Genomic DNA, 27,741 nt, shown 5'->3' with positions numbered 1-27,741 from the left:
AGCATATCATTGTCTGAAACTGAGGTAGTTTAGTCATTTTTAAAGTTAGTGCCAAGAATCAAGCCTTTCAAAGGCAAAATTGGGTGAGATTACTTTAAGGTGCGAGCAGCGAGCTCCGCCCCATACACCTGAGCGTCCCGCTTCACCTTGGCCTAGGTGAACCACATCTCCCAGCGTCCCCTGCAGGGCTCCCGCGCCTGCGCACTGTCATCGAAGGCGGTCCGACTGAACTCCCGCGCTCTCCCGTCGCGGCACTTAGCTTTTCAGGTCCGATTTTTGCCGGGGCCATGGAAGGGGTCGCGGCGATCGCGGCGGGCAACGCGGGCGCTGCCAAGGCGGAGGGAGCCGCAGTCATGCCGCCGCCGCCTCCCGTGTCCCCACCTGCCCTCACCCCGCCGCCCGCGGCCGGCGAGGAGGGCCCGGCTCCTCTGCCCGAGGTGGGGGCTCCAGGCTGCTCCGGCTCCCGGCCCCCTGAGTTAGAGCCCGAGCGCAGCCTGGGCCGCTTGAGGGGCCGCTTCGAAGACTACGACGAGGAGCTGGAAGAGGATGAGGAGTTGGAGGAGGAAGAGGAGGAGGAAGAGGAAGAGCTGAGCCACTTCTCGCTGAGGCTGGAAGGGGGCCGGCCGGACTCTGAGGACGAAGAGGAGGTATATATGGCCCCCGCTTGATCTTGCTGGGCCTCCGTGGCCTCGAGGACCTAGCTCGTCCTCGCGGATTCCCGGGGCCGACCCCGGCTCTCTGCTGCAGCCCTAGGCACTCGTGTGTACCTCAAGCCCTCCTCGCCCTGCCTGCCCAGGCGTGTGGCGGGGGGAGGCCTCTGACCCGGCCCGATTCCCAGCCGACTTGTTTTGTGAGGTCCCCGTAGGTTGCTCAGGCCCTCTGGGTCCCAGTCATTCATTCTGCAAATAATTATTGAGGTTACTGCTTGACGGACGGATTAGACGCCTAGGGTGCCGTGCCCCTTGCAATCCCCGGTTTACAGTGAGACCCAGATAATAGGCACTCTACCTATTCATTCTGTAAACGGAGAGTTTTTTTTTTTTTCTTTCTTCTTCTTCTTTTTTTTTTTTTTAACGTAGTAGCACATTCTTCATCAAGTTAGGTAATGCAACTGACCAAATTATTAAACTTGTCCGCCAGTATGTGTAATGTTTGCCCATTTTCTAAGCAATGTGCAATGTGTAATGAGGCCTTCTTTCACTGCCGGTATACTGCATATCCAAGAGAATGAGATCCGTCTGAAACATTGCTTTATATTGTATCATTGTAACTTTTAGTAGGAGTTTGAAGGGTTAGAGGTATAGGTTTCCATGTTGTAATGTTTCATGCTGTTTGTAACAGATCTTGAGATGTGGGTTTTTTTTGGGGGGGGGTGAGGGGAGGTGATACCGGGGTTTGAACTCAGTGGTACTCAACCACTGAGCCATATCCCCAGCCCAATTTTGTATTTTATGTAGAGATAGGGTCTCACCGAGTTGCTTAGTGTCTCACCGTTGCTGAAGCTGGTTTTGAACGCCAGATCCTCCTGCCTAAGCCTCCCAAGCCTGGGATTACAGGCATGCTCCACCGTGCCCTGCTGAGGTGTGGTTTAAATTGTTTTATTTTTGAGACCTTTCTCACTGTGTTGCCCGAGCTGATCTCCAGCTTTCAGTGTTGAGATCTTCCTGCTTCAGCTTCCAAAGTACCTGGGAATACAGACCCAGACCACCTCACCCGCTAGTTTAAGAATTTGAGAAGGCAGCTGGGCACAGGCCCTTAATCCCAACTGCTGAGAAGTCTGAGGCAGGAGGATGTAAGTTAGAGGCCACCTCAGCAAAAGAGTTGGGAATGGAGATCAGTGGTAAAGTGCCATTGGGTTCAATCCCCAGTGTGCAGAAAGGCAGGGGAAAAAAATGAAGTTTATTTATTCTAATGTATTAAATTAGGGGCTGGGATTGTGGCTCAGTGATAGAGCACTTTCCTAGCATGTGTGAGGCACTGGTTGGATTCTCAGAATGGCATATAAAAAACAAATAAAATAAAGGTCCATTGTCAATTAAAAAGTATTTTTTAAAAAATTATATGGGCTGGGGATGTGGCTCAAGCGGTAGCGCAATCGCCTGCCATGCGTGCAGCCTGGGTTTGATCCTCAGCACCACATACAGACAAAAATGTTGTGTCTGCCAAATACTAAAAAATAAATATTAAAATTCTCTCTCTCTCTCCTCTCTCTCACTCTTTCTTTAAAAAAAATTAAAAAAAAAATAAAAATTATATATGTGTTTAGTTGGGGAGGAAAAGAATTTGAGAAGACAAAGACGTATTTTAAAACTATTTCCATTGCATTTGCAGCGCCTGATTAATCTTGCTGAGCTGACACCATATATCTTGTGTTCCATTTGCAAGGGTTATTTAATAGATGCAACTACCATTACAGAATGTCTTCATACGTGTAAGCATACAGTTTACATTTCTAAATAACATCATTAATTTTTGAAATGTTTAAAGAATCCTAATTTAAACTTTTCTTTTTAACAGTTTGTAAAAGCTGCATTGTAAGACATTTTTACTATAGCAACAGATGTCCAAAATGCAACGTAGTTGTACATCAGACACAACCCCTTTACAATATAAGGTAAGAGGAATATTTATGTAACAATTGTTTTAAGTATACTTTTTCTGAAAGCTTGAAGTTGTGTAGTTGGGAATAAATTCTTTACTCCCTCAAAATTAGAAGAAAGAGAACTACGTATTCTTTAAAGAAATGTGTGTAGAGCACTTACTATGTACCAGGCACTGTGGTATCTACTGGGGATTTGAAAAGAGAGGTAAAAAATAGGAAAAGAAAAAGAAAGGGAAACAAGCCTCTTTATTTGAGGTTTTTAAATCCCATCATACAAGTTAATGGGGCTAGTTTAGTCTTGTTATTTTCATCATACAGTATTTAGAATTTTTTTTAGAAGTAAGAACTGAAACAACTGGCCTCTTTAGTACAACCTATCTATTATGGATCATTATAGCTGTTAAGACAAGTTTTAGTGAATGTTTAATTTCTAAAGAGAAGAAAAATACTGAAAGTAGATTAATTTAATTTTCTCAGCAAATACTGTTGATTTTGTATTGCCTTGATAGAAGAGTGTTTTATAGATGATACACAGAAGTTAAAAATACAGTGTCTGCCCTCAAGCTCACATTCTTTTTGAGGGAATAATACCACAACACAGGGAATAATTTAGTGACCCATTTAAGAATCTATGAGTACTTGTGACTAATTACTTGAGATTCTCCTTGGTGAGTTATGTCTCAGGAGCTTTAAGTGAGACCTGAAAGTAACTTGCCACTGAAAAAGGAGATGCCCATTCCCCTGGGAAAACACACTTAACTCACTGTAGGAAAATGCATTTTTATGAATTCTGAGGTATTCTCCATCCTTTCCTTTTATTAGGTTGGACCGACAATTACAAGATATAGTGTACAAATTAGTGATCAATCTAGAGGAAAGTAAGTTTCTTTTATTACATAGTTGTGAACCCCAGCATCTCTGATTCTACTAGTTACATTTTAAGTGTAATTTAGTTTGTGTTTTATCATTTTTTAGGAGAAAAAAAGCAAATGCATGATTTCTATAAAGAAAGAGGTCTAGAAGTACCTAAACCTGGTAAGTTTGGGTGTATACCATAATGTATTTATAGATTAAAAAATACTAACTTACTGAAATCAGGGCCTTTGAAGTTCTTTTTTGGGGATAGCTAGTTATTATGTGATGAGAGAGAAATGTTTTGAGGGCAGTGCTACAATGTAACCCAATTTAATTGTTCATAAGAATAAAAGAATTAGGGTGTACAGGCCCTGGAGCTAGATTTTCTGAATTCACTCCTAGCTCTACCATTTTACTAGGTGACTCTAGCAAGTTACTTCTATGCGTCAGTTTCCTCAGCTTTAAAAGAGGGGTTCCAGAAGCAGTTCATTTAAAAAAAAAAAAAATCAGTAATATAAGCACTTAAAACAGTGCCTGGCACATAGTAACTGCTCAGACATTAGTTTTTATGATGCTGGTAATATCACACACAGTATAGAAGTCAGATAGATTTGGGTTTAAATCCTGTTGACTTTAGGCAAATTGACTAATCTACTAAGCTTCAGGGGTTTTCTCTTATCAGTTAAAAAAAAATGAAATGCATGTAATTGCTAAGCATGAGCCCTGGCACATAGTAGTGTTTAAAAAGTGTTATCTACAAATATTGATGTTCTGGTGAACTCTCTCTGTGGCCCTGATAAACCAGCCACATACTTCAGCTTTCCATTGTGGAGGAGGTCCTTGATTTGCTGTTAATTTCACTAATTTTGACATTAGTTGATACTATTAATGAAAGGAGGATTGAATGCTTTATGACATTTTAGTCAACATAATTCTAATACACATATAATCATTTTTTTGAAATATCTTAATTTATGAAATTTTTATCCTAAATCAGCTTTCTTGTTTGGCTATCAAATAGCTGTTCCACAGTCAGTCCCTTCAAGCAAAGGAAGAACTAAGAAAGTCCTAGAATCAGTATTTCGTATTCCACCTGAACTTGACATGTCTTTATTACTGGAGTTCATTGGGTGAGTATCCTAAAAGTCTATCCATTGATCTTAACAAAGACATTTTCTTCTTTTTTTGTTTTCTTTTTTTTAAAGAGAGAGTGAGAGAGGAGAGAGAGAGAGAGAATTTTTTTAATATTTATTTTTTTTTTAGTTCTCGGCGGACACAACATCTTTGTTGGTATGTGGTGCTGAGGATCGAACCCGGGCCGCATGCATGCCAGGCGAGCGCGCTACCGCTTGAGCCACATCCCCAGTCCCATTTTTCTTCTTATTCTTTTTTTTTTTTTTTTTTGGCGGTGCTGGGGATTGAACCCAGGGCCTTGTGCATGCAAAGCAAGCACTCTGCCAACCTGAGCTATATCCCCAGCCCAATAAGGACTTTTTTTTAAGTCCCAAAATTATGAAATTATTCCAAACTCAGGTAAAATCAAGTTTTTCTTATATCCCTTTAAAAATTAATTATGGAGCTGGGGATAGTGGTGCATGCCTATAATCCCAGCAGTTTAGGAGGCTGAGGCAGGAGGATCTCAAGTTCAAAGCCAGCCTCAGCAATTTAGCGAGACCCTAAGCAACTTAGCAGAATCCTGTCTCAAAATAAAAATAAAAGGGCTGGGATGTGGCTTAGTGGTTAAGCATCCCTGGGTTCAATCCCTGTTACCAAAAATAATAACTATGGAGCCAGGTATGATGACACACTCCCATAATCCCAGTGACTGGGGAGGCTAAGGCATGTAGATCACAATTTTAAGACCAGCCTCAGCAATTTAGCCAGACCATATCTCAAACAATAAAAAAGAGTTGGGGATTCAGTTTAGTTGCAAAATGCCTCTCTGTTCAACCCCTAGTACCTAAATAAATAAAATATAGAATATTTAAGATTTAGAAAAAGGTATAAATAGCTCAATTGGGGCTGAGATTGTGGCTCAGTGGGGTAGAATTCTAGCCTAGCACATGTGAGGCCTGGGTTCAAACCTCAGCACTACATAAAAATGAAATAAAGATATGTGTCCACCTACAACTAAAAAATAATAAATATTAAAAAAAATAGCACAATAGCCGTGGATAGCTTCATCATCTGGTTTAAGAAATAAACCATTAGGCCAGATGTGGTGGCACATTTCTGTGATCCCAGCAACTCTGGAGCCTGAGAAAGGAGGATTGCAAGTTCAAGTCCAGCCTCATCAGCTTATCGAGGCCCTGAGCAATTTAGACTGTTCTAGAAAGAAAGAGTGAGATTGAAATAGGGGGGTGGTGCCTGGGGGCTGAGGATGTGGCTCAGTGGTTAAGTGTCCCTGGTTTCAATCCCTGGTACCAATAAAAAAAGAAAGAAAGAAAGAAAGAAACCATTAGTAATGTAGCTATCATGGCTACCTAGTCTGTTCATCTCTCTCCCTCAGAAGTTAATAACAACTTTCCTAAAAGTAGGGTTTATTATCATTTTTCATAGGCTTAATAAAATGTATCATTTTCTAAACAACATATAGAATTGTTTTTACAAATTTAAAAACTTTAATTGCATACTGTGTTTTTCAACTTGCTTTTTTTTACTCAATTTTGTGAATCACTCATGTTAGAAAGTATAACGCTAATTGATTCATTTTCACCATTGTCTGATAATTCATTAAAATGAATATGTGATGATGTACCTTTTCTTGTACTGCTAAACAATTTGGTGGTTTCCAGGTGTTTATTTTTGTTGTTGTTTTTTGCTATTACAATGTTGCTAGAAACATTTTTCTACGGATATTTTTTGTGCATATGTGGTAGATCTAAGGGTATAGATCTGCTGAGTCTTAGGATATATTTCTTCTCAGTTTTATTTTGATTTTGCCAAGTTATTTTCCAAAGTAGTTAGATATTTAATTCAAATCAATTGCTTCAAACACTGTAGGATATGGTATATTCCTTTAGAGTGCAGCTTTGTAAAACAGACTTATTGTGGTCATAGAGTTGGCATGTGTCAAACATTCTCAGATACTCACATAACTCACAGAATAAAGTGCCTTTCTTAGAAAAATTTATATTTTCCAATTTGTGTTATTGGTGATTATTTTACTTCTCAATCACTTCCTCCTTATAACTCTAGGCTGCCTGTATCATTTATTTTAGTATCTAATGTGTTATGTTATATTTATCTCCTTCTCTACTTGTATTTATCTCCTTCTCTATTATATTGTATTCTCCATTTAAGATTTATCTTGTATTTTCAATTTAAGAATGCTTCAGAGGTGAGAAACCTCCCCTATGCGCCCCCTCCCCTGAAACTCATATAAGTAGTGGTTGATGATGATGAAATAAAGATCTCTAGAGGAATTAAAAGAAACTGTGTAATTCCAAAATTTAATCCAGTAATTTCTATTATTACAAAATGTGTTTTGGGCTGGGGATATAGCTCAGTTGATAGTGTGTTTGCCTCACATGCACAAGGCCCTGGGTTCAATCCCCAACCCTACAAAAAAAAAGAAGTTTCCACCTAAGTAGGTTAAGGAAACTAGTTAAATAATAATAAACTCATACATGAATATTTGCTAATATAATAATGTTTGCATTCATATGGAACAATTTCTAACACGTATCGTGTAGAAAAAAAACAAAGTGTAAAAGAGCAAGTCAGTGGGGCCCAGTGGCATATGCCTGTAATCCCCAGCAGTTTGGGAGGCTGAGACAGGAGGCTTGAGAGTTCAAAGCCAGCCTCAGCAACAATGAATTAAGCAACTCAGTGAGACCCTGTAAAATACAAAAAAGAGCTGGGGATGTGGTTCAGTGGTTGAGTGCCCTTGAGTTCAATCTCGATACCCGTCTCCCACAAATAAGTCATATGTATCATGTGTCCATTTATTTATGGTGCTTTTATTTTTAAGAGTGGTGGGAAATTTCTGAAAGGGCGTATAAGGAAATATTAATAATGTTTGCTCCTAGGAAATGGCACTGGTGCTTGTGAATCTACGTCTAGTCTTTCTTTCTCTCTCTGTCTCTCTCTCTCTCACTACTGGGGATAGAATCTAGGGCCTCACCTAGGTGAGTGCTTTTTTTTTTTTTTTAATATTTCTTTTAGTCGTAGATGGACACAATAGCTTTATTTTATTTATTTATCTTTATGTGGTGCTGAGGATCGAACCCAGTGCCTCACATGTGCTAGACAAGGTTCTACCACTGAGTCACAACTCCAGCCCTTGGCGAGTGCTCTTTTACTGAGGTAAATCCCCAGCCCTTCAGTTCTGTATTTCTAAATTGAGAATTCTAACAGCAACTCACAGGTTTGTTGTAAAAACAACAAATACTCAGTGTGTTCTGTATATACATACCTTTATCTATATACAATACCTTTATCTATCTATCTATCTATCTATCTATTTATTTATTTATTTATGTGGTGCTGAGGATTGAACCCAGGGCTTCGCATGTGCTAGGCCAGCACTCTATTGCTGAGCTATAACCCCAGCCTCCTCGGTGTGTTCTTAATAGTTCTTAATGTGTTCTATTTTTTTGGTGGGGAGTACTGGGGTCGTTGAACTCAAGGACACTCAACCACTGAGCCACATCCCAAGCCCTATTGTATTTTATTTAGAGACAGGTCTCACTGAGTTGCTTAGTGCCTTGCTATTGCTGAGACTGGCTTTGAACCCACGATCCTCCTGAATCAGCCTCCCGATGTTCTTTTAAAAAAAAAAAAAAATTTTTTTTTAGTTGTAGTTGGACATAATACCTTTCTTTTATTTACTTATTTTTATGTGGTGCTGAGGATTGAACCCAGGGCCTTGCATGCACTAGGTGAGCACTCTACCACTGGGCCACAATCCCAGCTCCCCCCCACCATGTTCTTTTTTTTAATTAGGCTTATTTTTATTTGTTCTACTTAGTTGTACCTGACAGCAGAATGCATTTCAATTCATTGTACACAAATGGAGTGCAACATTTCAATTCTCTGGTTGTACACACACGGTTTAGAGACACACCGCTTGTGCAATCATACACATACCTAGGGTAATGATGTCCATCTGATATTCTTTTTTTTTTTTTTTTTAGATATAGATGGACACAATACCTTTCTTAATTTATTTTTATGTGGTGCTGAGGATTGTACTCAGTGCCTCACATGTGCTAGACAGGTACTCTATTGTTGAACTACAGCTCCAGCCCTTTTACCATGTTCTTAAGATTGAAATAATGCAGAGGCCTGGGGTTGTGGCTCAGTGGTAGAGTGCTTGTATTTATTTACAATAAATAAGTAAAGAAAGCAAAGAGAATGAAAGATTGGTTAGGTCATGCATGGTACTCTATACAACATATAAATGCTAAAAAAAATCGGATTCATATGACATATGAGTATGATATGGCTAAAACTTGATGCATAGTAGTTTTTTGTAAAGCAGAGAGGTAATATCCACTGTATTTTGCATTTTCCCATCAAACGTACTGTGATCATATCTGGGTAGGTATCACATTTTAAGAGAGGTTGGTAAATCAAGGTGTAATCAAAATAATAAAAGGTTTGAGAGCTTGGGTTGTGGTTCAGTGGTAGAGTGCTTCCTAGCACGTGTGAGGCAATGGGTTCGATCCTCAGCACCACATATAATAAATAAAGGTATTGTCTACAACTAAAAAAAAAAAAGGTTTCTAAATGTATGTATTTTATTTGGCTGTGGAAGAACAAAATAGTTAGTTTCAGATCTTTAGATGATGATCGCATGGAGCCAGGTGTGATAGTAAATGCCTGTAATCCCAGCAACTCGGGAGGCTGAGACAGGAGGATCATGAATTTAAAGTCAGCCTCAGCAATTTAGCAAGCAATTTAGCAATTTTTTTGGGGGGGGGGTACTGGGGATTATAGCCACATTGCCAGCTCTATTTTGTATTTTATTTAGAAACAGGGTCTCACTGAGTTACTTAGTGCCTCACTTTTGCTTTGAACTCACCATCCTCCTGCCTTAGCCTCCTGAATTGCTGGGATTATAGGCATGCACCACTGCACCTGGCCCCCCAAAACTTTTTTAAGTCGAATTATCACATAAGAAAGATCTATCTAATTTACAAGAGCATCAATAGACAAAATGAGGACAGTAGTAAGGTATAGGTTGCCAGGAGAAATATGTTCAATTTAGTACAAGAAAGACTTTCTAACAAAGTTGCCCACAAGTAGAATGGGCTCCCTTTGTCAGTTAAGAAACTTTCTGGAAGTTGGCATGATAATACGTGCTTGTAATCCCAGTGATTTGGGAGACTGAGGCAGGAGGATCAAATTTTTGAAGACAGCTTGAATAACTTAGCCAGATCCTGTTTCAAAAGAAAAAATTTTTAAAAAGCTGAGGATGTAGCTCAGTAGTAAAGCATTCCTGGGTTTATCTCCCAGTACAAAGAGAAAAGGAAAAGAAAATCCCTCTAGATATTCAGGCAGAAGTCATTTGCCCATACATCTCACATTCTACAGGGATTTTTTTGTTTTTTTGTTTTTTGATGCTGGGGGTTGAACCCAAACCTTGTGCATGCACATGTTTTACCACAGAAGGCACACCTAGCCCAAGTGATCATTCTTGTAATGAATAGAAGTTTTATTTTATAACTCTTAATGTTATATAGTAATCTTATATATATGTAATATATTTGTACTTTATTAAGATATCTATATTATATAAACAATTGTTTCTAACCTAATATTAATATAATATACAAATTATGCAGCATATTATATATATAATGTCTATCTCTGTATAAACGTGTGTGTGTGTTTGGTATGTATGTGTATGGTGCTGGGGATTGAACCCAGAGCCTTGTGAAAGATAGGCAAGCACTTTATCATTGAGCTATAATCCCAACCCCTTTTAGGTATTATATTTTTATAATAAAGAATACTGTGGAGATATTGCAATTGTGATATTGCTTGTTCATAACATGATAGAGAAGAAGGAACATATGAAGTGTGAATACCAGCTTTATCATATATAGCTCTGTGTGACTTGAAGCAAAAGTTATTCAACCTCTATGATCTCAATTTCCCCATCTGTAGAATGGGAACACCTATACCTGATTTGTAGGGCTATTGTCAGAATTAAATGAAAATCATACATAGTATAAGAAGATAATGCCTGGAGCACGGTATATGCTCAACACAAGTTACTGCTTCTTATCTCCCTGTGATATAATAAAGAAATCCCTTTGGGCTTTTCTGTAAAAGGCAAACAGTAAAATCAAGCCCAGTGGTTATGTTACAAGTAAAACAGCAGAAAGGTGGCAGCCTTCTTGTAAGAAATTATATCAAATTGCTGTGGAGGGAAAATACATTCATTATGATTTTAAAAAACAAACATTGTTCTTCAAGTTGGAAAATGTTACAATAAGTGGGGGGAAAATCTAAATATTAATGATATCCTTTTTTGCAAATTTATTGTACAACATGCTGACTACAATTAATAATAATGTGTTACATGCTTGAAAAATTGCTTAAATATTCTCACTGCACACACACACAAAACAAGTATGTGAGCTGGACTTGGTGGTATTTGCCTATAATCCCAGCAGTTTGAGAGGCTGAAGTAGGAGGATCGCAAATTCTAGGCCAGCCTCAGCTACTTTGCAAGACCCTCAGCAACTTAGGGAGACCCTGTCTCAAAATGAAAAATAAAAAGGATTGAGAGTATAGCTCAGTGACAAAGTACATCTGGGTTCAATCTGCAGTGGGCCTCCCCCACAAAGAAAGTTATGAAGGGATGGATATATTATCTCAATTTAATCATTTGGTTGTACATTAATATTGAAGCTGAAATGGCACATTGTACATTGTAAATATATATATTTTAAAAATTTTCAATTATATACTAATAATGCTAGATGAGATGGCAAGTAAATAAAATTCTAGCACGTTTCCTATAAAGAATATATTTTTAACTTCTGAAGTATGGATGGTAGTGGCTGGATAAAACTGCCTTCATCTTACCACTAGGTGGCAGAAATGACAATTACATTTATTTATTTCCTAAAGACTTAGGTGACTTTTACATTAGACTGATGTTTCTCAAATATTTATATTCAAGTTATTTTTCTGTTGTTTTATGACTAGACATATAACTTAAAGTATTAAATATTGATTAACTTTGCTCTCATTTTTCAGTGCTAATGAAGGCACGGGACATTTTAAGGTATTTTACTTTTATTTTTTCATTCATTTCATAAGAGAATTCCTTAGCACACAAATTTGGTTCAGATTAGTAACCAAATGGAGACTGTCTTACTTCATAATAAAAATATTTTTAAATAAGTTATTGAAATATGAAGTATATTCTACAGCGACCTATTATAATAGGTTCATGAAGGGAAGTGTTATTAAGTAGGGATTTGTTATTAATTCAGAACTGTGGATAATTTTTCAATTAAAAAAATGCTATGTTAAAAAAAGCTAAAACCAAATGCTATGTTAACTTGGTGATTAATACAATTTCAAAGCATTTTTTGCATAGTTGGCATTTAGTTAAGTATGAGCTTAAAATTTTATTTACATATAACATGTTTGACTCAAGTTAACCTGCCCTAACTTGTTATTTTAATCATTCACTGAGATTTTAGAGGTAAGAATGCATTCCTTTGTAACATACTTAAAGATCAGAGTTGTCCTAAAGCCTCAAATCACAGGTGCCATTGATATAGTGATGGTGCTATAGTATGAGTTATTCAGGAAAAGTCAATTTTTTAAAAAGGATTAACTGTTTAGGTTTCCAGTGACTTTTGTCAAAGTCTATGTAACTTTTGTCAAATTATACCTGGTTGGACATACTGCTTTGTTTTGTGAACGCAATAACTTAAAGAAATAATTAAAGCATAAGAATACGTAGGTACTTCTCTGGATAAAGTACATTATATAGATGTCTCTCAGAGTTTATTGTGATGGAGGGAATGCAATGTTAAGTCCCCATGATTTTTGGTGACTTTAAAGTATCAAACTATTGGTAATTAACTTTAGAAATTGTTTCATAGCATTTGTTTAGGAAACTGTCATATCAATGAATGTTTCATAATACATGTAAGAAAATGGCAGTTAAGTTTCTAAATGGTACAATGACAGGGTTGTATGATTCTGGAGTTCCCTGAAGACATCTCTGCACTGAGTTATGGTGTCTTGACAGGCCAGCATTTTTTAGAACTCATGAAGAAAGAATTGGGAAATAAATTGAAATGTTACTCTACTGCTTCAATAGAAGCACATGTACATGTAGAATTTAGTTCCTGATTATTGCACATCAAAAAGCAAGATGACAGAACCACCTGTAACATATTCTTGCAAAAAACAGATGGGAAGGTGATCATGCTTACAGAGTTGATTGCTCATTTCCTGGAAATATTGGGGACAAAGGAACACAATGACACAAAGTAATAGGTCCAGTGTAGATAGTGGAAAACTACATGGCAAGTAATTCTTTTCTTCAGCAAATAAAAGGGAAAGAAATGAAGAAAAACCTATTGATTAAAGTAGCTGAGGGGATATATAAATTAATTTCAATGTATGAGCCTTATTTGGATTTGATTTGAAAAATAATCTGTGAAAAGCTTTTGAGCCACTTGTGGTGGCACACACCTATAATCTAAGTAACTTGGGAGGCTGAGTCAGGAGGATTGTAAGTTCAAGACCAGTCTAATTAACTTAGTGAGACCCTGTCTCAAAATAAATATAGCGTTTGGGATGTAGCTCAGTGGTCGAGTGCTTATCCAGCATGCATGAAGCCCTGGGTTCCATCTCCAACATGGCAAAAACAAAACTAAAATGTATAAAGGGATAGAGATGTAGTTCACTGGGATTCAATCTCCATTATTTGCAAAAAAAATTTAAAGTTTTTGAGATAATATCCCCCATTTGGAAACTACCCAAATATCCATCAACTGATGAATAGTTAAACAAAATGTAACATATCCATGTGATAGGATATTATTTGTAAAAAGAATGATGTACTGACACATGCTACAGCATGGATGAACCTTGAAAGCACTGTGCTAAATAAAAGACACTAGTCACAAAAGGCTATCCATCTATTGTATGGTTCCATTTATATGAAATATCCGGAACTGGGAAATCTATAGAAGCAAAGTAGATTAAATGGTTGCCAAGATTATAAGAGAGAATGACTTAATTTATATGGGGTCTTTTTGGGGTCATGAAAACATTTGAACTTAGATAGTGATAGTAGTTGTTCAACTTTGCAAAGATGCTAAAATCCACTGAATTGTACATTTTTAAAGGGTGAATTTAGTGGTACATGAATTATATCTCAAGAGAACTGTTTTTTTTTAAATAATTAAGCCATGATCCAATAGAAATTTAAAGTAGAAGCATTGTTTATAATTTATTTGGTATAAACTTATTGGGAATATAAAAATTGTATCTGGGCGCTGGGGTTGTTTCTTAGCGGTAGAGTGCTTGTCTAGCATGTGTGAGGTCCTGGATTCGATCCTCAGCATCACATAAAAAATAAATAAATAAAAGGTATTGTGCCCATTACAACTAAAAAATAAATATTTTTGAAAAATTGTATCTGGGCTGGGGTTGTGGCTTCGTGGCAGAGCACTCGCTTAGCACGTGCAAGGTCCTGGGTTCAGTCCTCAGCACAACATAAAAAGAAATAAAGCTATTATGTCCAACTATAACTAAAAAATAAAATATTTAAAAAATTGTATCTGATAAATGTTACTATTTTAGTTTGAATCCACCACTGGTTATTATGTGTTTTTTTTTTATAAAATTTTAATTTTATTCCCTCAGCCCTAGAAAACAAAATAATTTTCTTCTAGAGAAAAATAAATAAAAATAGAGACAATTGTTGAAATTTGAAGCTTACTAGATATTTTCTGATATCAAGGAATTTTAAGGTGTGATAATGATATTATACTTGAGTTTTTTAAAAGTTCTTTAGAGATATACCAAAGTACTTTCAGATGAAATGCTATATTTTGGATTTGCTTCCAAACACATGTGGGGGACAAGGGTGAGCCAGGAAATAGGATAGATAGGATGGGAAATAGGTGAATGAATCTAAAACAAGATTGACCTTGAGTTGCTAAAGCGAGGTGATAAGTATATAGGAATCATTATATTATTCTCATAGTTTTGAGATATTACATTTTCTGTTAAACTGATAATACAGATGTTAATTTGTAGGCTTGTAACTATGAGAAGTGATGAATGTATTGTTTTAGAAATAAATGATTCTATTAACTGTATTTTGTGACTTTTTACATTGTTGAAACAGTCTTTTACACAATTGTAGTTAACAAATTTGCAGTCTCATTGTTTTTAACTTCTGTATTTATAATAGATGTTCTAGTTATAGCTTTTTCAGTATAATTTAGTATTCCATTACTTTAAAAACATTACTTATTCTTGCAAGGCAAACACTCTACCAACTGAGCTATATCCCCATCCCAACATTTCAGTATTCTTATAAAGATGAATCAATCTCTTTCTCTTTCCCACTTTCTCTTTTGTACTTAATAAGTGAGTTCAAATTAAACCTATTTTACTAGGTTGATACCTGTTTGTTAAATGTCTAACTCCCTAAACCTATGAATCAATATCATGAATTCTATTTTCCATATTCAATATAAAAGTTTCTACAAAGCAGCAGCATTTTAACTTTTTGGTTTTTGGTTGGGGGTCTGGTGATTTAACCCTGAGGCACTTTACCACTGAACTACATCCTCAACCCCCAACCCCTTTTTTTCAATGTTTTAGTTGTAGGTCGGCACAATATCTTTATTTCATTTTTATGTGAGGTGTGAACCCAATGCCTCATGTGTGCTAGGTGAGCATTCTATCACTGAGCCACAACCCCAGCCCACATCCTTTTTGTTTTTTATTTTGATACCGGTCTCAGTAGGTTGCTGAGGGCCTCACGGAGTTTCTGAGGGCCCACTAAATTGCTGAGCCTGACCTCTAATTTGTGAGTGGCTGGGATTACAGACGTCTGCCACCATGCTCTGCAACATTGTAACAACAGTCTAAGAAGTAGACAGAATCGAACTTTCGTATACCCATCATCAGCTTTACCAATTATTAACTAATGTCCAATTTTATTTCTTCTATACTCCCATCCACTCACCTTTCAACAGTCCTTAGCACTATACCACTTATTCTGGAAACATTTCAGTTTTCTTTTTTTGGTACTGGAGATTGAACTCCGGGATACTCAACCACATTTGGAGCCATATCCCAAGCCCTATTTTGTATTTTATTTAGAGACAGGGTCTTGCTGAATTGCTTAGCACTTTGCTTTTACTGAGGCTGGTTTTGAACTTGTGATCCTCCTGCCTCAGCCTCACAAACTGCTGGGATTACAGGTGTGCACCATCATGCCTGGCAACATTTCAGTATTCTTTTTTTTTTTTTTGTGGTGCTGGGGATTGCACTCAGGGCCTTATGCATGCAAGGCAAACATTCTACCAACTGAGCTATATCCCTAGCCCAACATTTCAGTATTCTTAAAAAGATGAATCAGGGGCTGGGATTATGGCTCAGTGGTGGAATGCTTGCCAAGTATGCATGAGGCACTGGGTTTGATCCTCAGAACCACATGAATGTAAAATAAAGATATTGTGTCCACTTAAACCTAAAAAAATAAATATTAAAAAAAAAAGATGAACCAATCTCTTTCTCTTTCCCATTTTCTCTTTCTTTTTTCCCCTTGGTCTAGGGATTGCACTGAAGGGTAATCTACCCAGCCTATATTTTATTTTGAAGCAGTGTCTTGCTAAGTTGCCCAGGCTTGCCTAGAACTTGTAACCCTCCTTCCTTAGCCTCCTAAATCACTGTGGTTATAGGCATGTGCAACTGTGCCTTTGTTTTCTTTTTAATGACCACATATCATACCTAAAAATATGTTACTAGATGTCCATTTTATGAAAGATAAAAATAAGATGGGCAGAACTATTCTGAACTAAAGATTACAGAGATGTGAAGAACAAATGCAATGTGTGGTCCTTCTTTTTGAGTGAGATTAAAATAAATTCAGTTTATGCAGGGTGCGGCAGCGCATGCCTTTAATCCCAGCGGGTCAGGAGGCTGAGACAGGAGGATCACGAGTTCAAAGCCAGCCTCAGCAAAGACAAGATGCCAAGCAATTCATTGAGACCCTGTCTCTAAATACAAAATAGGCATGGGGATGTAGGGGTTGAGTGCCCCTGAGTTCAATCCCCAATACCAAAAAAGAAGAAGAAGAAGAACAGTTTATAAAGGATATCATTATAACAATTGGAGAAATTTGAGTATGGACTTATTTACATAATTATATTAATTTAAAAAATTTTTCTGAGTACTTCCATACCACTTCCTGACAATTACATTATAGTTAATTAGGAAAATCAAATCCCCTTACTCTGAAAAGTTAACTGCCAGTCTGTTTAGTTTTAAATATTTTAGTGCCTGCGAATAATTCCAGTTGTCTAAGGAAAAAAAATACACATATACACACATAAGAAAAAATGAAGCAAATAAAGTAATGTATTAATAGATGGTTAACTAAGTGAAGGTTATTGGAGAGTTTATTATTTTTATAACTTTGTAAATTTGTCATTTTTTAAAGCTTGAGGGTAATGAATGAAAGAATTAACAATTTCTTTCTTTCTTTTTTTTTTTTTTAGTTGTTGATGGACCTTTATTTTATTCATTTACTTATATGCAGTGCTGAGAATCAAACTCAGTGCCTCACACATATGAGGCAAGCGCTCTACCACTGAGCCACAATCCCAGCCCAGCAATTTCTTATTACCAAATATCTAGAGCTAGGCTCAGTGGTATACATCTATTGCCCAAGCTATGTGGGCTGAGGCAGGAAGATAACTTGAGCCCAAGAGTTTGAGAACAGTGTGGGCAACATGATGAAACCCTATCACAAAAGAAGGAAAAAAAGAAATCTACTTGATATTCAAAATTTTGTCTAAATTGTAGTATGGCTTTGTTTTAGTTGTTAGGTCATTAAGGTTTCTATTTCCTTATTTTTTCTTATAATTTTTGTTGACAAAACTGAGTCACTTGTCCTGTAGTTTCTGACAGATTAAAGGTTTTTTAATTTTTTTTCCCACCTCCAGAACCTGGGTTTGAACCTATGGCCCCACACATGCTTGACTTGGTGGCAAGCACTCTACCACTGAAATACATCCCCAGTCCTTTTTATTTTGAGCCAGGGTCTTGCTAAATTGCCTAAGCTGGGCTTGAACTTGTGATCCTCCTGCTTTAGCCTCCTGAGTAGCTGGGATTACAGAAGTGTGTCACTGCACCCAGTTTCCCTGCCCGCTCTCTTTGGCAGAGTCTTGCTGTGTTGCCCTGGCTGGTCTCTAATTCTTGGGTTCAAGTGATCCTCCTATCTAAGCCTCCAGAGTAGCTGGGACTACAGGTGTGTGCCACTGCACCCTGCTTATTATGGAAAATTTTAAACTCATACAATATTAGAATAGTATAACGGAATCCTATGTACATATTCGTTTATACCTTCACTGCTCTTCTTCCTCTCATATAATTTTTTAAAAATATTTTTAATTGTAAATAGATAAAATACCTTTTTTTTTTATGTGGTGCTGCGGATCAAACCCAGTGTCTCACATGTACTAGGCAGGCACTCCACTACTGAGCTATAATCCCAGTCCCCCTCTCATATAATTTTGAAGCAAATCCCAGACTGTATATCATTTTTACATAAGTAATTCAGTTTGCTTCTAAAAGATAAGGGCAGGGTTGGGAATGTAGCTCAAAGATAGAACATTTGCCTAGTGTGTGCAAAACCCTGGGTTTGATCACCAGCTCAGCAAATAATAATAACAACAACATCAGTAATAAAAATAAATAGAGGATAAGGGCTATTCTTAGCCATGTATAGTGATGCACACCTATAATTCTAGTTACTTGAGATGCTCAGGCAGGAAGATCACAAGTTCAAGGTTAGCTAGAGCAACTTAGTGAGGCCCTGTCTCAAAAACAACAACAAAAGGTTCTGGGGATGTAGCTAAGTAGTAAAGCACTTCTATGTTCAATCTCCAATACTAGAATAAATAAATAATAAGGACTACTTTAACAAACATAATAATGATACTACATTTTTTTTTCTTTTTAGTCTTACTATTCCTTCTCCATTTTATTTTTTCTTCTTTGCAGTTTTTGTTGTTGAAGAAACTAGGTTTTAAACATTTGATCCTGTGTATTCTCTCTGTCTTTGAATTGTAAGTTTACTACTTGAAATGAATGAATAACTTTTACTCTGAATTGCTATCCCTCCCCTGCCATTTCCTCTTTATCTTTCTTTTTGATGAGACAGGACCTGACTATGTTGCACAGGCTGGCCTCAAAAACCTGGGCCCAAGTGATCAGCCTCCCAAGTAGTTGGGACTACAGGTGTGTGCCACATGCTCAACATTTTTTCTTTTTGCAGATTAGGGATCAAATCCAGGGCTTTGATTATGTTAGGCGAGCATTATACCACTTAGCTATACCCCTAGCTCTCTATCTCTCTTTTTTAAAAAATGATACTAGGGATTGAACCCAGAGTCTCCTGTATGCTAGGCAAGCACTCCACCCCTGAGGTAAACCTACAGCCCTTTGTTGTGGTTTTGATGTGCTATTAAATTATCCTAGCTACTTGAGTGGGTGAGGTAGGAGGATCTCAGTCCAGTCTGGGCAAGACCCTATCTGGAAAATATAAATAAAATAAAATTTAAAATGGCTGGAGGTATAGCTTAGTGGTAAAATGACCCTGGGTTCAATCTTCAGTACCACAAAAATAATAAAATAAATAAGCTAGAAAGCCTTTCTATTAAATAAATTTTTGACATACTTTTCAGAGAGGAAAAACAGAGAATTTCTATTTTTCTTTGGAATATAAACTCAAATTTCATAGTAATTTTTCTCTCAAGAAAATTAAATCAGCTTTGCTATAAAATATGTCTTAAGGTACACATTATCTTTTTTTTTTGGTACTGAAGATTGAACCCAAAGGAACTTGACCACTGAGCCTCATCCCTAGCCCTATTTTGTATTTTATTTTGAGATAGGGTCTCACTGAGTTGCTTAGTGCTTTTTGCTGAGGCCGACTTTGAAATCGCGATCCTCCTGCCTCAGCCTCCAGAGCTGTTGGGACAGACCTGTGCTGCTGCGCCCGGCAAGATATACATATTTTTAAAGATTTACATATTTTATATTTATGTATACATATATAAATTCTGAAAATAGATTTATCTGTTTATTTTTGTAGCCATTGGAAAAGAAGTTTGTTCGAGTTTCAGGAGAAGCCACTATTGGACATGTAGAAAAATTCCTCAGAAGAAAAATGGGTCTTGATCCAGCTTGTCAGGTACAGTGCATCATGTATGTAAAAGGACAGGTGAAGATGTGAGATTACCTTTACCCATATTGACGAAATAACTGTTTTGTTTTTTCTTGCTAGGATTTTGTGTAGTGGCTTTGTTTTATGATACTGTAGACATTGTAAATACCAATTGAATGTTGATACACAGTGATTCCCACCCCCAACTTTGATCACATTTGATTTTCTGTTCATTTCTTTTGCCATCAATGACCATCTCTTAGTGTTAGAGGAAAGCTGAGGATATGAGAAATATTTAAGAACTTCTAGACTCTCAATTCTAGCTCTTTCTCATTTGATAGTAAAGCAAAAGATTACTTATCATCCACTTTTCTTCAGAGAACATCCTTGCAAGTGTAGTGTAATAAGCAAGCTCAAAGTACCTGGAAAAGTATCAGAGCATGGTGGTACATGTCTGTAATCCCAATAAGTCAGGAAGCTGAGACCCTAAGCAACTTGGTGAGACCCATCTCAAAAAATTTAAAGGGCTAGTGCTATATCTCAGTGGTTAAGCACCTCTGGGTTCAATCCCCAGTACTAAACAAACCCTAGAAAATTGTAATATCTGTCTGTCTAAGGTAGACCTTATTAGTTTTGGTGGATTTTTTTTTGTTTTTTGTTTTTTTTTACAGTGTTGGGAATTGAACCCAGGACCTTGTGCCTGCTAGGCAAGTACTCTACCACTGAGCTATATCCTAACCCTTCTTATTGGTTTCTTTTTGGGGGGAATTAGTGGGGATTGAACAGGAGTGCTTTACCACTAAGCTACATCTCTGGACCTTTTTTATTTTCAAACAAGGTCTAAGTTGCTTAGGGCCTTATTAAATTGCTAAGGTTGGCCTTGAACTTGTGTTCCTCCTGTCTCAGTCTTCCAAGTTGCTGGGATTATAGGCCTGCACTATCAGGCCTACCCTTCCCTATTAGTTTATTTATTTATTTTCTTAGTTGTTGATAGATTTTTATTTTATTTATTTATACATAGTGCTAAGAATCGGACCCAGTGCCTCACACATACCAGGCAAGTGTGCCACCGCTGAGCCACAGTCCCAGCCCCCCTATTAGTTTTTTTTAAGGATTACAAAATATCTCTTTTTGCTCTCCAGCCCCACCAAAAAGCAAAAAATAAACAAACAAAACCCCTCCTATTCTAGTTGTATAATATTTTCTTGTAAACTGTAAATCTCAAACCTTACATATTATTGAACATTAAAGATACACATATGTATAGTTATGTGGTTCCAGTGAAAATGCACTGGAAATAGCACTGCTTTTTCATTAGTCAAATTTATAAGGAGTTTTTATAATTCTCCATATGTGTAAAATTTTATGGAATATTTCTTATCTAAAATATCCTGTTTGCTGTATACTAAATTGGTAGTTATGTTAAAATGATGCTGAAATTTTGTTAGTGTTTTTAGTACCATAGTACTAAAAATGTATATTAAATCAAATTAAAGTGATCTCTCTGAGCTTGACATATACTGGTTGATTCTCATGTACAATGAAAATTAGAGGGCTGGGGTTGTGACTCAGTGGTAGAGCGCTTGCCTAGCACATGCAAGGCCCTGGGTTCGATCCTCAGCATCACTAAGAATAAATAAATAAATAAATGTATATATAAAAAGAGAAAATTAGAAATAACTTATTACCTTGTAACCATGGCATAATTGAGGCTGTCCTTGGGCTTTGGGTTAGAGACAGTTGTTTAAGGACTCCTGCACAAAGAATTGTGAGTGATCTTAACAAACAGTCTAATGTTTCTAAAAGCATAAGTTAGAAGACTTGCTTCTGATCACATAGAATAAATGAGAAGTAATACTCAGGAGGGGTCCTCTCTAGGATTTAGATTATAAGTGCCACATGTGGTGATTTAAGAGATTTTGATTGGGGGCTGGGGATGTGGCTCAAGCGGTAGCACGCTCGCCTGGCATGCATGCGGCCTGGGTTCGATCCTCAGCACCGCATACAAAGAAAGATGTTGTGTCCGCCGAAAAACTAAAAAAATAAATAAATAAATATTTTTTTAAAAAAGAGATTTTGATTGTCAGGACTGTGGATGAAACTCAGTGGTTAGCATTTTCCTAGCATGTATGAGAAACCCTGAGTTCAATCCCTAATTCTGGGAGAGAGGAAAAAAAAAAAAACCCCAGAAAATTGATTCCCAAAACTCAAAGTTGGTATCCCACCATCCATTTATTATTTTTTTGACAAAATTATCTATATTTATTATATACATGATGTTTTAAAGTATGTATACTCTGTGGGATAGCTAAATCGAGCTAATTTGCATAGTATGCTTTTTTCTTCCCTTTTTTTTTTTAAAGTAAGAATACTTATTATGTTGATATTCTCCCCTTCATTTCTTCATATGGTGTCTTGCAGAAAGTGATCTGATGTACTCTTATTCTTCCATAGGTAGATATCATCTGTGGTGATCACTTGCTGGAGCAGTACCAGACTCTAAGGGAGATCCGACGTGCAATAGGTGATGCAGCAATGCAAGTAGGTCTCTGTTCTTCCTTAAAGTAACTAGCTGGGTGTGCTGGCACATGCTTATAGTCCCAGCTACTTGTCTGAAGCAGGAGGATCAGCTTCAGCAGCTTAGTGAGATCCTGTTTGAAAATAAAAAATAAAATAAAAAGGACTAGGCATGCAGAACAGTGGTAAAGTGTCTCTGGTTCAATCCCCAGTACCACAGAGTGAATGGATGAATAGATGAAATGACTTACATTATAGAAGACTCACTGATTGAATAATATCTAGTCTCTTTTGTGTCTTTATAACAAAATACCTGAAGAAGATTAATTTACAAAGAAAAGAAGTTATTTGGCTTGTGATTCTGGTGGCCAAAAGGTGTCCTTTCCAGAGTCCCCTGGCTGAGAAGTAGAAAGGGATCTAGCAATGTTCATAAGGGGTACCTGTGCAAGAAGAGAGCTAAAAATAGTTGAACTTGCTTTATAACAATCCATTCTTGAGAGAATTAATCCAGTCCTGTAAAAAGACCTGACCTCCTCCCTTAAGACTTCATTCATGTCCTAATCACCTTCCACTTTACCCCCCTCTCTCTCTCTCTCTCTCTCTCTCCTTTTTTTTTTTGTACTGGTGATCAAACTCAGGGGCGCTTAAACCCTGAGCCACACTCCCAGCCCTTTTTTGTATTTTATTTAGAGGCAGGGTCTCTCTGAGTTGTTTAGGTCCTTGCTAAGCTGATGAGGCTGGCTTTGAACTCCTGATCCTCCTGCCTCAGCCTCTGGAGCTGCTGGGATTACAGGCATATGCCACACCCGGCAACTCTACTTCAGGTTTCCATCATCTTCACACTGCCACACTGGGACCAAGTTTCCAGCACATGAACCTATAAAGAGAAATCATATCCAAACCATAGTGGATGGTTAAAATTGAGACCATCAATGGAGGCATCTAAATAGAAAATATAAATATAGATATATTGACATGTTTATATTTATAAAAATATACTATATTTATAGAAATTTAAAATTTTAGACATCTAGATATAAACTTGAATAATTATTTCATAAAATATTATTTTATTGAAATAATTTTGAGATCTTCAAAGAGCTTGCAATCCACATTTCCATTTTATATCTGTGCATATCAATATACTGTTTTATAAAATGATGCTTTTCATTTATGAAACATAATAACTATGCAAAAATTAACATGTAAAATATAATTTGTATGTATATAAAAACTGTTAAGGATCTTTTTTTTTTGAGAGAGAGGGAGAGAGAATTTTTTAATATTTATTTTTCAGTTTTCGGCGGACACAGCATCTTTATTTTATTTGTATGTGATGCTGAGGATTGAACCCAGCGCCGCGCACATGCCAGGCAAGCACGCCACCGCTTGAGCCACATCCCCAGTCCCTAAGGATCTATTTCTGTTATACAAATTCATTTGCTTTGATCAGTTACTAAGTCTAGAATAGATCTGATGGTTCAGAGACATTGTATGGGGTTATGCTTTATTTGACTTATTCTGTATTTTTTGATATATATTTTTTAATATGTTTATTATTTTTAATGTATTTTTTTGTGGGGATTGAGTCCAGGGCATTGTACATTCTAGGCAAGCACTCTATCATTGAGCTTATCTCTAGGCTCCCTACTTTTTTTTTTTTTTTTTGGTACTGGGGGGTTGAACTCAGGGGCACTCAACCACTTAACCACATCCCCAGCCCTATTTTGTATTTTTAGAGACAGGGTCTCACTGAGTTGCTTAGCGCCTCACTTTTGCTGAGGCTGGTTTTGAACCCGCAATCCTCCTGCTTCAGCTTCCCAAGCCGCTGAAATTATAGGTGTGTACCACCACACCAGACTCTCTAGCCCTTTAAATTTTATTTTGAGATATACTAGCTTTTTTTTTTTTTTTTTAAATACCTTTATTTTGTTTCTTTATTTATTTTTATATAGTGTTGAGGATCAAACCCAGGGCCTCACGCATGCTAGGCAAGCGCTCTACCACCGAGCCACAACCCCAGCCCGCCATGCTAGCTTTGAACTTGTGATCCTTCTGCCTTAGCCTTCTGAGTCACTGAGATTACCGGTTTTTCCACTGTACCCATTGAGACAAGCTAATTTTTTTAAAAAAATTTGTTTATTTTGAGTTTAAATTTCTTCATTGGGTTCTGAGGATGTAACTCTGCAGCCGAGCATTTATCTAGCATGCTTAAGGCCCTGGGCTTCACTCCCAGCAACAATAAGAACAACAAAATTTTTTCAAGCAGTCATCTATCTGCTCTTTGGTTTACTGTTGACTGGCCTTTGTCATTCCCTATAGACTCAATATGCCTAACTTATATATTCAATTATGTTACTTTCCTGGTCCTCATGGGGCATTTAAATTTGTGAACCCTCTTTTAGAATTCTGATAATTTTTGCTGGAGTTGCCAGGAACAGAAGCCAGATCACAGAGTAGTGGGTAAGAAATTAGGAAGGGGAGCCATGGAAAATCTTAGTGAAGAAGAAAAAGTTAGGGAGAAATAAGGATTGCCAATTCAAGTGATATGTGCCACCACTCCTTTTTGTTACTCAGAGAAGTCCATATTACATTTCCCAATGAGTCTTTCCTTTTAGCTAGTTTTTCAGTCCATAGGAAAATAGAAATAGTACCTTATAAAGGTGAGTTACTTACTGAATACAGGCTTGGTGAGAGTACAAAGAATTAAGACCTGATATCCAAAAGGGAAACAGAGACTCACAAAAAAAGCTGATAAAAAGACTTGGAGGGCTGGGGATGTGTCTCAAGTGGTAACATGCTTGCCTGGCATGTGCGGGGTGCTGGGTTCGATCCTCAGCACCACATAAAAAAATAAAATAAAAGATGTTGTGTCCACTGAAAACTAAAACATAAATATTAAAAAATTCTCTCTCTCTCTTAAAAAAAAAAAAAAAGACTTGGAAACAGAGCATCTAGAATCATTTAGTATAAAGTTAAGTTGCCCAACATCCCTAAGGACAATCTTCAAGGGAGGATATAAACTATATGATTAATTTTAGGCTTCCATTAAATGGGTAAGAGTTACAAAGTTACATTACTTACAATAGTAGTGAACTGTACATAAGTGGAAATGAACATTTCTTTTTTTAAATAGTACTGGGAGTTGAACCAAGTGCACCCTACCACTGAGCTACATCCCCAGTCCATTTTTTATTTTTATTTTGAGACAGGGTCTCTCTAAATTGCTGAGGCTGGCTTTAAACTTGGATTCTCCCACCTCTACCTCCTCAGTTGCCATAATTTCAGGCATAAGCCACTGTGCCCAGCTAAACGTTTCATTTCTTAAACAGATCCATGATACTTTAAGAAGAAGAAAAGATAAATCTTTTTTATTCATCTTTGGATAATTGTTTGTCACAAGCAACCTTGCCTGCTGGGCCCCAAGGCATGTCTATAATCCCAATGACTAGGGATGCTGAGGTGAGAGAATCACAAGTTTGAGGCCAGTCTCAGCAACTTAATGAGATCCTGTTTCAAAAAAAAAAAAAAAAAAATTAAAAGAACTGGGCATGTAGCTCAGCAGTAAAGCATCCTGGGTTCTCGTACCCCAAATAAATCAATCAATAAATCAGCTTTGATATGGTCATTTGCATAACTAGTTTTCAAAAAACTGCAAAATAGTCTTTTTCTCTTCTTCCTCTTTTCAGGATGGTCTGCTTGTCCTTCATTATGGTCTTGTGGTTTCTCCTCTGAAAATAACTTGAAGATGCTAGGCATATTATGAGGAAGGAAGCAAACAAAGTAAGGAAATTTCTACAGGACTGTATTTCACCAAAGATTTACACAAAACATGTAATCACTACCACGTTGTGCTGTTCAAGACATACCTTATCTATTTTCAGCGCCAAGAATCCTAGGTACAATTGGAACGAAGGAATGCACCTGTTTCACTAGAGACTATATGTAAAAAGCACTAGAGCTCAGGGGAATTTTTCCAAAACAGCATATTTTAAAATTCCATATACTTTGATGTTGATTTTTGCTTCCCATCTTTGAGGTAAAGTGATCACTGTTTTCTCCTTTGTTGAGCCATATCCCTTTAAAGTTGGCAGTAAGGATTCTGTTCTGTGGAACAGTATCAGTTGGACAGTCATCCTTTTGGGAAAAAGAGGTATGCTTTTGAATGGGAGATTCAAAGCCAGTCTTTGTTAAACCACAGGGTATACTCTCAAAAGACCAAAACTACTGGCTGCTTTTGTATTTGCCATCATATTTTAAACTTGTAGAGGTTTTCCCCCCCCTTAAACCAGCAATACTACTAAAGAAATGTTTGTTCATAAAATGGATGAATTATCATTATCTGTGTGAAGACACTGTGTCATAAGCCTTCAGTGTAATAAGACTTCTTAACATATCTTACAATAAGAGGTGCTTATTTGTGATGACATATTTAATTTTATTTGCATACAAAGTATGATTTGTTGATAACTTGTAATGGCACTCCTTCTGAAAGTAATAATAAAACATTTCAGGTGAATTTCAGAAGTTTACAGAATACTTTTTGTTTCCTCAGCAAGTCAGCTTAATATTCATTTTCCCCTTATTTTGTGACTGGGATAAAGAATAAGAATGTTTTAAAGCTGCTTACTTTTATGCAGACTTCAATTTTGAACATTATTTTGCTTAAAATTAGCCTCCTGATTCTTTCTAAATGAAATATTTTGTAGACTATTTCACAGCAAAATTTCCAAATCTGTATAAAACTTTAAAAATTGGACAAGGATTGGCAATTGTTTTGTAAAGAATCTGTGAATTGTGTATATATCTCTTCTAACATTTAATAAAAATTTATTTTAGCTTACTTTGAAATGTGTTTACTATGGATTTTAAAAAAATAACCAAAACCCTTTAAGATAGACAAGGTGTGTGAATTAAAGTGCCATAAAATAGATATTTAATAAACATGTACATTCATTGTATAGATGTTTTATTAGAAAATGGACAAAGTAGCAACTATAGAATTTATTGCTTCTTAAATACCTCTTGCACAGATTACTTAATATTTTAATTTTTATCTCATGTTAACATATGTATGTCAGGATCCCTAAGGCTACATTTGTGTTCAGTAATGCACTAGAAGGACTCACAAGACCCAGAAAAGCTGATATATTCATGGTTATTGTTTATTAAAGCAAAAGGATACAGATAAAGACCAGCAAAGGGAATAGGCAAATGGGTGGAATCGAGGAAAACCAGGCACAAGTTCACAGGTGTCTTCTCCCATGGAGTTGCAAGGATAATGCCTAATTCTTTAAGCAATTTTTTATGGTATGTAAAGTGTCACCAACCAGAAAAGTTCACTCAAGACCTACTGTTCAGTGTAGTA

General features: G+C 36.8%; 1 protein-coding gene across 2 annotated transcripts; it reads left to right on the top strand.

Annotated features, from left to right (window-relative positions):
• Positions 1–231: 231 nt before the first annotated feature.
• Positions 232–27,161, top strand: Pcgf6 (polycomb group ring finger 6). 2 transcript variants are annotated; one of them, XM_026401138.2, is made up of 10 exons: positions 232–647; positions 2,332–2,431; positions 2,518–2,614; positions 3,425–3,480; positions 3,578–3,637; positions 4,479–4,587; positions 11,675–11,702; positions 19,785–19,883; positions 22,311–22,397; positions 26,063–27,161. In XM_026401138.2, exons 1-10 carry the CDS (start codon positions 288–290, stop codon positions 26,117–26,119), a joined length of 1,053 nt encoding a protein of 350 aa, XP_026256923.1. In that variant the 5' UTR covers positions 232–287; the 3' UTR covers positions 26,120–27,161. The 2 variants fall into 2 exon arrangements, with proteins under 2 accessions (XP_026256923.1, XP_077654871.1); XM_077798745.1 differs by lacking the exon at positions 26,063–27,161 and adding an exon at positions 18,692–18,756.
• Positions 27,162–27,741: the final 580 nt, after the last annotated feature.

The sequence above is a fragment of the Urocitellus parryii genome, chromosome 5, assembly GCF_045843805.1.
Source record: "Urocitellus parryii isolate mUroPar1 chromosome 5, mUroPar1.hap1, whole genome shotgun sequence".
In the NCBI taxonomy this organism is placed as follows: domain Eukaryota; kingdom Metazoa; phylum Chordata; class Mammalia; order Rodentia; family Sciuridae; genus Urocitellus; species Urocitellus parryii.
This window is presented reverse-complemented; position numbering and strand designations above follow the sequence as displayed.

Bases quoted from the DNA above. Each gene is read 5' to 3' on its own strand.
- Pcgf6 (XM_026401138.2), top strand. From the start codon at position 288: ATGGAAGGGGTCGCGGCGATCGCGGCGGGCAACGCGGGCGCTGCCAAG. The intron at 2,432-2,517 runs GTAAGCATACAG...TCTTTTTAACAG, and splicing joins TACAGAATGTCTTCATACGT to TTTGTAAAAGCTGCATTGTA. The intron at 22,398-26,062 runs GTAGGTCTCTGT...TCCTCTTTTCAG, and splicing joins TAGGTGATGCAGCAATGCAA to GATGGTCTGCTTGTCCTTCA.